The sequence below is a fragment of the Macaca nemestrina genome, chromosome 12 (assembly GCF_043159975.1).
Source record: "Macaca nemestrina isolate mMacNem1 chromosome 12, mMacNem.hap1, whole genome shotgun sequence".
Classification (NCBI taxonomy): domain Eukaryota; kingdom Metazoa; phylum Chordata; class Mammalia; order Primates; family Cercopithecidae; genus Macaca; species Macaca nemestrina.
The window spans coordinates 51,007,022-51,020,710 of NC_092136.1; the positions used below are offsets into that span (position 1 = coordinate 51,007,022).

The 13,689-nt window shown below is 37.5% G+C and overlaps 1 protein-coding gene across 2 annotated transcripts in view; it reads right to left on the bottom strand.

The window, feature by feature from the left end:
* The window catches only part of LOC105486928 (phosphodiesterase 3B), a 206,540-nt gene that overhangs the window by 83,627 nt on the left and 109,224 nt on the right, over positions 1-13,689 (bottom strand). For both annotated transcript variants that reach the window (XM_071075053.1, XM_011750068.3), the window contains exon 2: positions 10,869-10,919. In XM_071075053.1, coding sequence (XP_070931154.1) covers positions 10,869-10,919 — 51 coding nt within the window. The remainder of the gene's footprint in view (positions 1-10,868; positions 10,920-13,689) is intronic.

Consider the following 13,689-nt stretch of genomic DNA (forward strand, 5'->3'; position numbering starts at 1 on the left):
TTCCATTGATCTATATCTCTGTTTTGTTACCAGTACTATGCTGTTTTGATTACTGTAGGCTTGTAGTATAGTTTGAAGTCAGGTAGCGTGATGCCTCCAGCTTTGTTCTTTTGGCTTAGGATTGTCTTGGCAATGCAGGCTCTTTTTTGGTTCCACATAAACTTTAAATAAGTTCTTTCCAATTCTGTGAAGAAACTCATTGGTAGCTTGATGGGGATGGCATTGAATCTATAAATAAATTACCTTGGGCAGTATGGCCATTTTCACGATATTGATTCTTCTGATCCATGAGCATGGAATGTTCTTCCATTTGTTTGTGTCCTCTTTTATTTCGTTGAGCAGTGGTTTGTAATTCTCCTTGAAGAGGTCCTTAACGTCCCTTGTAAGTTGGATTCCTAGGTATTTTATTCTCTTTGAAGCAATTGTGAATGGGAGTTCACTCATGATTTGGCTCTCTGTTTGTCTGTTATTGGTGTATAAGAATGCTTGTGATTTTTGCACATTGATTTTCTATCCTGAGACTTTTCTGAAGTTGCTTATCAGCTTAAGGGGATTTTGGGCTGAGGTGATGGGGTTTTCTAAATATACAATAATGTCATCTACAAACAGGGACAATCTGACTTCCCCTTTTCCCAATTGAATACCGTTTATTTCTTTCTCTTACCTGATTGCCCTGGCCAGAACTTCCAACACTATGTTGAATAGGAGTGGTGAGAGAGGGCATCCTTGTCTTGTGCTAGTTTTCAAAGGGAATGCTTCCAGTTTTTGCCCATTCAGTATGATATTGGCTGTGGGTTTGTCATAAATAGCTCTTATTATTTTGAGATACACCCCATCAATACCGAATTTATTGAGAGTTTTTAGCATGAAGGGCTGTTGAATTTCGTCGAAGGCTTTTTCTGCATCTATTGAGATAATCATGTGGTTTTTGTCGTTGGCTCTGTTTATATGATGGATTACGTTTATTGATTTGCATATGTTGAACTAGCCTTGCATCCCAGGGATGAAGCCCACTTGATCATGGTGGATAAGCTTTTTGATGTGCTGCTGGATTCGGTTTGCCAGTATTTTATTCAGGATTTTCGCATCAATATTCATCAGGGATATTGGTCTAAAATTCTCTTTTTTTTGTTGTGTCTCTGCCAGGCTTTGGTATCAGGATGATGTTGGCCTCATAAAATGAGTTAGGGAGGATTCCCTCTTTTTCTATTGATTGGAATAGTTTCAGAAGGAATGGTACCAGCTCCTCTTTGTACCACTGGTAGAATTCAACTGTGAATCCATCTGGTCCTGTACTTTTTGGTTGGTAGGCTCTTCATTACTGCCTCAATTTCAGAGCCTGTTATTGGTCTATTCAGGGATTCAACTTCTTCCTGGTTTAGTCTTGGGAGGGTGTATGTGTCCAGGAATTTATCCATTTGTTCTAGATTTTCCAGTTTATTTGTATAGAGGTGTAAATAGTATTCTCTGATGGTAGTTTGTATTTCTGTGGGGTCGGTGGTGATAACCCCTTTATCATTTTTTATTGCATCTGTTTGATTCTTCTCTCTTTTCTTCGTTCATCTTGTTAGTGGTCTATCAATTTTGTTGATCTTTTCAAAAAACTAGCTCCTGGATTCATTGATTTTTTGAAGGGTTTTTTGTGTCTCTTTGTCCTTCAGTTCTGCTCTGATCTTAGTTATTTCTTGCCTTCTGCTAGCTTTTGAATGTGTTTGCTCCTGCTTCTCTAGTTCTTTTAATTGTGATGTTAGGGTGTCAATTTTAGATCTTTCCTGCTTTCTCTTATGGGCATTTAGTGCTATAAATTTCCCTCTACACACTGCTTTAAATGTGTCCCAGAGATTCTGGTATGTTGTGTCTTTGTTCTCATTGGTTTCAAAGAACATCTTTATTTCTGCCTTCTTTTCACTATGTACCCAGTAGTCATTCAGAAGGTTGTTCAGTTTCCATGTAGCTGAGTGGTTTTGAGTGAGTTTCTTAATCCTGAGTTCTAGTTTGATTGTACTGTGGTCTGAGAAATAGTTTGTTATAATTTCTGCTCTTTTACACATTTGCTGACAAGTGCTTTACTTCCAACTATGTGGTCATTTTTGGAATAAGTGTGATGTGGTGCTGAGAAGAATGTATATTCTGTCGATTTGGGGTGGAGAGTTCTGTAGATGTCTATTAGGTCCATTCGCTTGGTGCAGAGCTGAGTTCAATTCCCGGATATCCTTGTTAACTTTCTGTCTCGTTGATCTGTCTAATGTTATCAGTGGGGTGTTAAAGTCTCCCATCATTATTGTGTTGGAGTCTAAGTCTCTTTCTAAGTCTCTTAAGGACTTGCTTTATGAATCTGGGTGCTCCTGTATTGGGTGCATATATATTTAGGATAGTTAGCTCTTCCTGTTGAATTGATCCCTTTACCATTATGTAAGGGCCTTCTTTGTCCCTTTCGGTCTTTGTTGGCTTAAAGTCTGTTTTATCAGAGACTAGGATTGCAACCCCTGCTTTTTATTGTTTTCCATTTGCTTGGTAGATCTTCCTCCATCCCTATATTTTGAGCCTATGTGTGTCTCTGCACGTGAGATGGGTCTCCTGAATAAGTCAAGACACTGATGGGTCTTGACTCTTTATCCAGTTTGCCAGTCTGTGTCTTTTAATTGGATCACTTAGCCCATTTACATTTAAGGTTAATATTGTTATGTGTGAATTTGATCCTGTCATTATGATGTTAGGTGGTTATTTTGCTTGTTAGCTGATGCAGTTTCTTCATAGTGTCGATGGTCTTTACAATTTGGCATGTTTTTGCAGTGGCTGGTACCAGTTGTCCTGTAGGGCAGGCCCGGTGGTGACAAAATCTCTCATCATTTGCTTGTCTGTAAAGGATTTTATTTCTCCTTCACTTAAGAAGTTTAGTTTGGCTGGATATGAAATTCTAGGTTGAAAATTCTTTTCTTTGGCTGGGCACGGTGGCTCAAGCCTGTAATCCCAGCACTTTGGGAGGCCGAGGCGGGCGGATCACAAGGTCAGGAGATCGAGACCACAGTGAAACCCCGTCTCTACTAAAAATACAAAAAATTAGCCGGGCGCGGTGGCGGGCGCCTGTAGTCCTAGCTACTCAGGAGGCTGAGGCAGGAGAATGGCATGAACCCAGGAGGCGGAGCTTGCAGTGAGCCGAGATCGCGCCACTGCACTCCAGCCTGGGCAACAGTGTGAGACTCCGTCTCAAAAAAAAAAAAAAATTCTTTTCTTTAAGAATGTTGAATATTAGCCCCCATTCTCTTCTGTTTTGTAGAGTTTCTGCTGAGAGATCCACTGTTAGTCTGATGGGCTTCTCTTTGTGGGTAACCCGACCTTTCTCTCTGGCTGCCCTTAACATTTTTTCCTTCATTTCAACTTTGGTGAATCTGACAATTAAGTGTCTTGGAGTTGCTCTTCTCGAGGAGTATCTTTTTGCTGTTCTCTGTATTTCCTGAATTTGAATGTCAGCCTGCCTTGTTAGGTTGGGGAAGTTCTCCTGGATAATATCCTGAAGAGCGATTTCCAACTTGGTTCCATTCTCCCCGTCACTTTCAGGTACACCAATGAGACGTAGATTTGGTCTTTTCACATAGTCCCGTATTTCTTGGAGGCTTTGTTGATTTCTTTTTACTGTTTTTTCTCTAAACTTCTCTTCTCGCTTCATTTCATTCATTTGATCTTCAATCACTGATATCCTTTCTTCCAGTTGATCGAATCGGCTACTGAAGCTTGTGCATGCGTCACGTAGTTTTCGTGCCATGATTTTCAGCTCTATCAGGTAATTTAGGAACTTCTCTAAACTGGTTATTGTAGTTAGCTATACGTCTAATCTTTTTTCAAGGTTTTTAGCTTCTTTGCGATGGGTTTGAACTTCCTCCTTTAGCTCCGAGAAGTCTGATCGTCTGAAGCCTTCTTCTCTCAACTCGTCAGTCATTCTCTGTCCAGCTTTGTTCCGTTGCTGGCGAGGAGCTGCGTTCCTTTGGAGGGGGAGAGGTGCTCTGATTTTTAGAATTTTCAGCTTTTCTGCTCTGGTTTCTCCCCATCTTTGTGGTTTTATCTACCTTTGGTCTTTGATGATGGTGACATACAGATGGGCTTTTAGTGTGGATGTCCTTTCTGTTTGTTAATTTTCCTTCTAACAGTCAGGACCCTCAGCTGCAGGTCTGTTGGATTTTGCCTGAGGTCGACTCCAGACCCTGTTTGCCTGGGTATCACTAGCATAGGCTGCAGAACTGCAAATATTGCAGAAGGGCAAATGTTCCTGCCTGATCGTTTCTCTGGAAGTTTCCTCTCAGAGGGGCATCCAGCTGTATGAGGTGTCCTTCAGCCCCTACTGGGAGGTGGCTCCCAGTTAGGCTACTCAGGAGTCAGGGACTCACTTGAGGAGGAAGTCTGTCCGTTCTCAGATCTCAAACTCTGTGCTGGGAGAATCACTACTCTCTTCAAAGCTGTCAGACAGGAACATTTAAGTCTGCAGAAGTTTCTGCTGCCTTTTGTTCAGCTATGCCCTGCCCCCAGCATTGGAGTCTACAGAGGCAGGCAGGCCTCCTTGAGCTGCCGAGGGCTCCAAAGCGGCTTCCTCGTGGCTTTGTTTACCTACTCAAGCCTCAGTAATGGCGGGCGCCCCTCTCCCAGCCTCACTGCTGCCTTGCAGTTCAATCTCAGACTGCTGTTCTAGCAGTGAGCAAGGTTCTGTGGGTGTGAGACCCTCCGAGCCAGGCGCAGGATATAATCTCCCTGTGTACCATTTGCTAAGACCATTGGAAAAGTGCAGTATTAGAGTGGGAATGACCCAATTTTCCAGGTGCCATCTGTCACGGCTTCCCTTGGCTAGGAAAGGGAATTTCCCTACCTCTTGCACTTCCCGGGTGAGGTGATGCCTCGCCCTGCTTAGGTTCACAGTCTGTGGGCTGCCCCCACTGTCCTGCACCCACTGTCCAACAAGCCCCAGTGAGATGAACCCGGTACCTCAGTTGGAAATGCAGAAATCGCCTGTCTTCTGCATTGCTCATGCTGGGAGCTGTAGCCTGGAGCTGTTCCTATTCGGCTATCTTGGAACCTACCCCCCTTCATTCTTAAAGAATACTTTTGCTGGATATAGACTTTACAGCCATTTTCTTCCAGTACTTCAAAAGTGTTCTGCCACTTCCTTCTGGTCTTCATGGTTTTAAGTGAGAAATATGCTATTACTTGAATTGGTGTTCCCCTATAGGTAATGTGTTGTTTCTCTCTGGATGCTTTTTAAGATATTCTCTTTGTCTTTAGCTTTCAGAAGTTTAATTATGACATGTCTTAGAGTAGATTTTGAGAGGTTGATACTATTTGGGGTTCAGAAAGCTTCTTGAATCTGTAGGATTATGTTTTTGGCTAAATTTGTGAAGTTTTCAGCCATTATTTCTTCAAATACTCTTTCAATCCCACCCTCTTTCTCCTTCTCAAACACCAATAATACAAATGTTGGTTCTTTGTTACTGCCCAACAGGTCCCTAGGACTCTGTTCATTTTGTTTCTGTTTTCTCTACGTTGTAAAAATTGGGTAAATTCTATTGATCTATGCTTAAGCTCACAGATTCTATCCTACTGTCATCTCTACTTTGTTATTCATCTTATCCAGTAATTTAAAATTTCTATTATTGTATTTTTCAGCTCTATAATTTCCATTTGTTTTTTTATAATTTATATTTCTTTTGCTAATATTTTCTTTCTTCTTCCATTTGTTTCAAGATACTTTGTAATTATTTGTTAGAGCATTTTTATGACGTTTGCTTTAAAAATCCTTGCCAGATGATTCCAAATCTGATTCATCTTGGTGTTGTCATTCCTTTTTCTTATTCACTTTGTGATTTTCTTGCTTTGGTATGATGGGTGATTTTTTATTTTATTCTCAATATTTTGACTATAACTTACAAGACTCTGGGTCCTACCAAAATCTTTGACATTAGAAGGCAGTATCCCCATTTAGGTTTGTCACACAGGTCCTGGTGTACTTTTGTGGGCTGTGGTTTGGATGACAATTTTCAAAGCATTCACAATCATTTTGGTGTGTTTTTTTTTTTTTTTTTTTTTTTGGTGCCCCTTGAGTTCCCACTAGTCCATATTAGTACCTTAGGGTAGAGGGAGAGAGAGCTTCCTCAGGTTGAGTCATCTGGTTCCTTTAGGGGACAGAAAGGAGTCTCCAGGCCACAGGAATAAAGATCACTTTCTGGGCTAGGCATTTGTAAGGATATCCCCTTTGCCAGGCACATTGGCTACCAAGTGTCTGTCAGTGGGGAAGGGGAGTCTCATGCCCAGGAGGGAAGGAGAAAGCTTCTCCCTAGCCACTGATTGCCAGTGGCTCCAAATTAATTCCCCCTTGCTAGAGCCACCAGACTTGCTTAGTGTTGTTGGCAGGGCTCTTGTTTAATCTGGGGTAAAGAATAAGCCTACCTGTGTCACCTTATGTTTATAGGTTGAGAGTGGGGGCCTAGACCATGTTTTGCTCTTGGGTGTGGGTCATAAGAGACTCTGTCACTGTGTTGTTTTTCCTGTACTAAGGTCCCTAGTCAGTCTGCCTTCCTCTTTCCATTTTTCATAGTTCTCGCTTGATTTCCTCTTACATTATTTCCAGAGTTAATAACTGTACTTAGCAAGGAGGAAAAGAGAGAAGTAAATATGGTAACACACACAGAGCATATAAAGTAATGTATAGTACAAATAACAAAAGGCAAAGATAGTACTGTTATTATTAGCAGAAAGTGAAGATATAAAAATATAGACAAAATGGCCAGGCGTGGTGGCTCACCCCTGTAATCTCAGCACTTTGGGAGGTCGAGGTGGGGAGATCACCTGAGGTCAGGAGTTCGAGACCAGCCTAACCAACATGGAGAAACCCCATCTCTACTAAAAATACAAAATTAGCCAGACGTGGTGGTGCATGCCTGTAATCGCACCTACTTGGGAGGCTACGGCAGGAGGATCTCTTGAACCCGGGAGGTGGAGGTTGCGGTGAGCTGAGATCATGCCATTGCACTCCAGCCTGGGCAACAAGAGCAAAACTTCGTCTCAAAAAATGAAATATATATATATATAGCGACAAAATGGCATTAGAGTTCAAAAGAGATATAGAAAACTTACATTTGGATGGTAACAGAAATTTTATGGAAGGGGTAGCATTTTGAGCTGGGCCCTAAAAATTTGTTAGGATTATATTTATATTTTTTTACAATAAAACAAAACAAAAATGTATTGGGGAAGTATACTGCACAAAATGGACACCGCATAAATACAAGTATAAACGTGGTAAAATACAATTTTTAAGCAGTAAAATAATGCTATACAGGGAACATGAAATTGTTAAAGTATAGATTATATAAGAAAGCAATGAAAAACAGGCTGGAAAGACATGTTGGGACCAAATTTTTGAGAACAATTGATTCCAAGCTAAGTAATATGAGTAATAAAGGGTCGTATATAATAGATTTTGAACAGGTTGCTAAAAATAGAAAATAAAGTAAGTTAAGGGAAAAAGATGTGATAGAACGCAATGCAATTTTAGAGAGGATAGTTGGGGTATGCCTCACTAAGAAGGAAATGCTTATGTAAAGACATGACAAGGTGTAGGAAATAAGCATTCCAGGCAGAAAGACTAGCAAGTGCAATGACCTGAGTTAGAAGCCTGTCTGACTTGCTTGGGGAATAATAAGGAGGCCAGTGCAGCTGGAACAGAGTAAATGAAGGAGAAAGTAGCAGAAGACAAAGAGAAGTACAAGAGAGTAAGGGAGGGAACCATGTTGTGCAAGTTCTTTTACGTACATGACAAAGACTTTTATTCTGGGTGAAACAGGAGAGAAATGAGCAAGAGAGTGACAGATCAAATTGAATATTCAAATTATTTGCCACAATTTTAAAAGTTGAACTTAAATTCCTATTTTCCATTCACTTCTTTTTGGCAAAATCTTGATTGTTAAACAGAAAGTTGAGAATAGTTTTTATGTTTTAAATGGCTATTGAAAAAGAAGAGGAGTGGCAGGGAGAAGAGGAAAAAGGAGAGAAGGAGGAGAAGCAGTAGGGGTGGCAGAAGGTAGCAATGGCTGTATGACCTGCAAATGCTAAAATATTTACTCTCTGGCCTTTTAAAGAAAAAAATGCTCATTTCTGTCTTATACTTCAAGTTCAGATTAGTATTTATTATTATTGAAATTTATATAATATTGGCTCACATTTGTACTGAGTACTAGGCACATATTAATTAGCCCTTTGAGGGAACTGGTATTATTCTCAATTTGTAGGTGAGGAAATAGGTTCAGAGTGTCTTAAGAGGCTTGCCTAATATTCCAGCCAAGAGGGACTGGTTTGTATCAGACCAACTCTTCTGTCTAGAACAACTAGAAAAGCTGAAATAAAATATAAATAGCATACATTTCAAGGCATCAAAACACAACCAAACAGCCAGGGCATAAAGGGCCAAGAACCCAGAATTAAGAGAAAAGATTAAAAGAAACCCAACATTCTGTGCTACTCTTTTCCCTCTAGGAATTTTCTGCTGATTCATAACTGGCACAGAGCAGAGAGGATGAAAAGCACAAAAGAGGCCAGGAAACAGAGTAGAGATCTATAGTCTCAAGGGGGTGGGAGACTGAAATTGCAGTTCAGAGTTATGAAGACAGGGAGGGCCAAACAAGATCTCAAAGTGATGAGAAAAACAAAGTAGTGAGCTTAAATTCAGACCTGCTTTTCCTCTAAAGGCATTTGTCAATTTATAAAAGTGGCTAAGAGAGAGAGATAAACCAAGTAGAAATCCTCAAAAAGATTTCTATTTGGAAATTAAAATAGGGCTTTCAGCAGTCTCACAAATGCCAGAAGGAACAACAAAAAAAGGAATTCCTAGAAAAACACAAGTAACTCAATTGTTAGAAGAAAAGATGGAAAACCTAAATAGTACTAAAACAAATTGAATCCATAACTTAAAATTTGTCCACAAAAGAATTATTCAAGGTGAGGTAGCTTCACCAGAGCATTCTTCCAAACATTAAAGGAGGAAATAATACCAATTTTTAACCTTACCCAAACTTTTTGAGATAATAGAAAGGGTAAATATCTCACCTTATTTTATTTTGATATCAAGGTTCTTGGTAACCGTGATACCAATATAATGCCAAGAACATTATGAAAAGTAAGAATTTATAGGCCAACACTCTCTCATAAACACAAATTCAAAATTTCTAAACAAAACATTAACAAATAGAATCTAGGGATAAAGATTTTTTTAAAATACTTTTTTTTTTTTTTTGAGACGGAGTCTTGCTGTGTCGCCCAGGCTGGAGTGCAGTGACCGGATCTCAGCTCATTGCAAGCTCCACCTCCCGGGTTTTTACGCCATTCCCCTGCCTCAGCCTCCCGAGTAGCTGGGACTACAGGCGCCCACCACCTCGCCCGGCTAGTTTTTTGTATTTTTTAGTAGAGACGGGGTTTCACCGTGTTAGCCAGGATGGTCTCGAACTCCTGACGTCGTGATCCGCCCGTCTCGGCCTCCCAAAGTGCTGGGATTACAGGCTTGAGCCACCGCGCCCGGCCTAAAAATACATCTTGATCAAATTTACTTTATTCTGGGAATACACGGATGGTTTAACAAACACACCAATTAATGCAATTCACCACATTAGTAGAATAATTAGAAAAAAATTCTCGAATCATTTGAGTAGATGCAGAAAAAGCATCTGATAAAATTCTATATCCACTCATGACTTAAAAAGAGAAAAAAAGTCCTTAGTAAACTAGAATTAGAATAAAACTTCCTTAATCTGCTAAAGGGTATCTATAAAAAAGCATTAGTGGTGATATATTGAACATTTTCTCCCTGAGTTCATGAAGAAAAACAAGGCTGCCTACTCATACCACTTCCATTCAACACTGAATTGAAGGTCCTAGACAGTACAATAACATGAGAAAACGAAATAAAAGGCATAGGTTTGGAAATAAATAAATAAATCTGTCTTTACTCATAGATAACATTATTGTGTACTTCAAGACTTAATCTTCAAATAAGCTATTAGAATTATTAAGTAAATTTGGCATAATGGGAAAGATCAATAAAGATATACATCAAAAGTTAACACAGTTAACACAGTTATTGCTTGATGTTTTATGAGTGATTTTTCTTTTTCCTCCTTATATTAAATACTTCTATTTTCATTTTATCTGATATAAACATATATTACTTAGGTATTCAAAAAATTAATCTTAACACATATTATTTCATTTGTATATATATAGTGTTCAAAAATTAGCAAAACTAGTAACTAGAAGTCGGATAGGATTTACCTTTGAGGATATAGGTAATGACTGGAATTGGGCATAAGCAAGGCTTCTGAGATACTGGAAACATTCCATTTCTTCATATCGGTATCAGTTACATGGGATGTTTAACTTCTGAAAATTGAGCTGTACACTTTTCTGCATGTATGTTATAATTCAATAAAAAGTTTACCAAAAAATAAAAGTTGGGTATCTTTACTTCCCTAATAAAATATGTTGCCAATTGCTTTGCTTTGTCTCAGATATGGCCTTCCATCTATTTTTTCCCCTTTATAGATCAGTGGTCTACATCAGAAAAGAAAAAAATCTTATTCTTAATATAGAAATATGAGTTGATTCCGAGCCCAGATTATATTAGCAATATTTTCATAACAATTTATATAAATTTGGTTTTTTATCATTTTCTTTTTCCCTTATAATTAAAATGTATTTTTAAAAAATCTACCTCAATGAAGGTTCTAGTTAACTTATGAGTTTAGTTAAAGAAAATCTTATGGCACAGAAATATTGCAAATCTTTAAGTGTCAAAAGTTTCATCACAGGTATTATTTAGTGATATTACTTATACTTACTTGATAATGAGGCTTATACCATTGCTTTAAGTCCCAATCCCAAAGAATCATCTGGAAAAAAAAAATTCACTTGGTTACAAACCAGAAATAAATAAACAAGAATATGTAAAGACAAAATTGAGCATTTTCCATTACAATTATCTAATATAGCTCAAAATCTGGAAGAGATACTGGAATGGTGAGAATAAAAATTATCTCCAGACAGAATATTTCATTAATTAATACAATCTGTAATTGAGAAATCAAAATAAAGAATTATCACAATAAAGTAACTAAAACAAGCCATATTAATCTTCAAATATTACCACAAAAAGGAAAATATAAATCCAAAACCACATTAAGTCACAAAAAATAAAAGAAATATTACACATCATCAGATATTCTCTGCCTACCCACCATCTCCAAAGGCTCATCATGGGTGATGGGTGATGCTATCTTCTTACCAATAAGGTACTTCTGTCAAAAACATTTTGAAAAGCTTGTTGTCCTTGGGGTTAGATTAAGTATAAAGGAATGGATTTATCAAAAGCAGCACATACTCCTTTTGATATGCAGATAATTAGTGATTGTTTTCCTGTCTGTCTCCTTGATAGACTAGCCTATCAACGGTAACTTGAGTCCCAGACTAGTTTTTTTTCCTACCCTTCTTCCTAACAAGCTTTTTGGCTGCTTCCCAACCCAATATAGTAGTCACTTCATATGCCCAAGGAGATAAAATTAACTTTAATTCAGGAAGTTATAACTGCTACCTATCATCAATCCTAAATTTCTTTGACATTTACTGAGTTAAATAGGTCTTCTCCTTTTGATTAAATAATACATTATAACAGCTATTTTGTACATAGCTCTGAACCTTTATTGCATATGAGCCTAATCTGTAATATAATCATATAATTTCTATATATTGAACTATCTGTGTTGTTTCTTGTCCTTCAGGCTTAAGTTTTCTGGTTGCAAAAGATCTTATTTGGGGCTTTGCAGGCCACATAAGGTCTCTATGGCATATTCTTTGCTTTTTGTTTTTGTTTTATAACCCTTTAAAATGCAAAAAAAAATTATTAGCTCAAAGGTCATACAAAAACAGGCTGCTGGCAGGATTTGGTCAGTAGACTACAGTTTGTTGACTCATATTTTACATAATACACCCATGCTTAATCACTCAAAAAATTGTCAATTATCATTAACACCATCTCCTCATCAATATCCTTGCAGAACGTAATTTCTTTCTTACCACTGAAGAAAAATCTATTTCTCTCCAAAGGAAATTCAGACACAGTACAATCACTTAGAAGGCTCATGAACCAGTGCCCACAAAATGGCTCTGATATAACTACATGCAAAGTATACCACATATATAACAGACACATTAAATTTAAGCAGTATTTTATATGGTCCTAAATGTGATCCTGATATAATTATTTCAGGTTGTGATTTAATCAGCATATAATCTAGATTCAAGGGACACTAATTATTGCAAATAAAGATGTTAATAGCTTCCTAAAATGCTTCTTAAGATTAACATAACCTAAAATCCCTAAGTTTCTTTTATACATGATATTGTTATGATCCATTTTCCTCCATGCTATTCTTATAAATATGGCTTTTTAGACCCAATGGCAATACTTTACTTCTGCCCTTATTTTAGCCTGTCAGTTTCTTTGGAGATTGAGAATGTCAACTACCCTATTCTTCATTCCTCCCATTATCATGACATCTATAAATCTGATGTTTTCTTAAGTTCACAAATAGATGTATAGAAGAGACAGAAGTGAAAACAGAGCCATACCATGTATCACTAAAAATCACCTATGAGATAGGCATCAATGAACTAATTTGCATTCTTGGTCTACAACCTTACCTAACTGTACTATCATCTGATCCATATTTCTATACTTCTCCCACAATAACACCATCAAACAGAGAAAAATACTTGTATACCTTATTTCCCTGATTCATTACCCTAAGTAGAAGTTGATTTGTTGCTCACTCAAGCATACTTTCATTAGAATGGTTTCTTAACATTGAGTAGTCTGCCTTCCCCACTTCATTGACCTACATGATTAAATAAACATTACCTTTTTAAATATTTGTACTCTAATGCCAAGAGCCATGTTTGTATTCATGTGATATATTCTCAACAGGGGTGCTATCACTCCCAAGCAGGTGGTAATTGGTTCTTGGGGAAAAAAAAAAAAAATCTTGAAAATTAAAATGGTTCATAGCCCTCCAAAGGTTACAGTATACAAACAGATGTACTGTACATCTTTAGTATGAAAATGACATGAAGTGGGAGATTAGGGAAACATATATATAACATATTTATATATGTATATATAATATTTTACATATGTATAGATAATATTTTGTATATTATATATAATATAAACATATATATATATTTTCCTGGATTTGGGGTTGTAATGAAAATACAGTGGAGAAACACTGATATAAAGTAGTCCTGCTGCTTACTTATAAGAGCAATCTCAGCTTATATTTTGTGAAAGTTCTCTAACGCATTGAGACAATTGTAAGGCTGCCTATGCAGAAGGAAGGCTGCTAACATGAGAAGGAATGTATGCCCTATTTTAACTGGACTCCTAAAGGTCTCTAAAAATCTTACTATGTACAATGCTTTTTTTTCTCTGCTTGCTTTCTTTAGATCTCTCTACCATAGCATTTTGTATTACAATATTTCAATATTATAGTATTACAATATTACAGACCATCTTCCACAATATTGCATATTACAATATTGTAGTATTAAAATATTACAGACCATCTTCCACAATATTGCATATTACAATATTGTAGTATTACAATA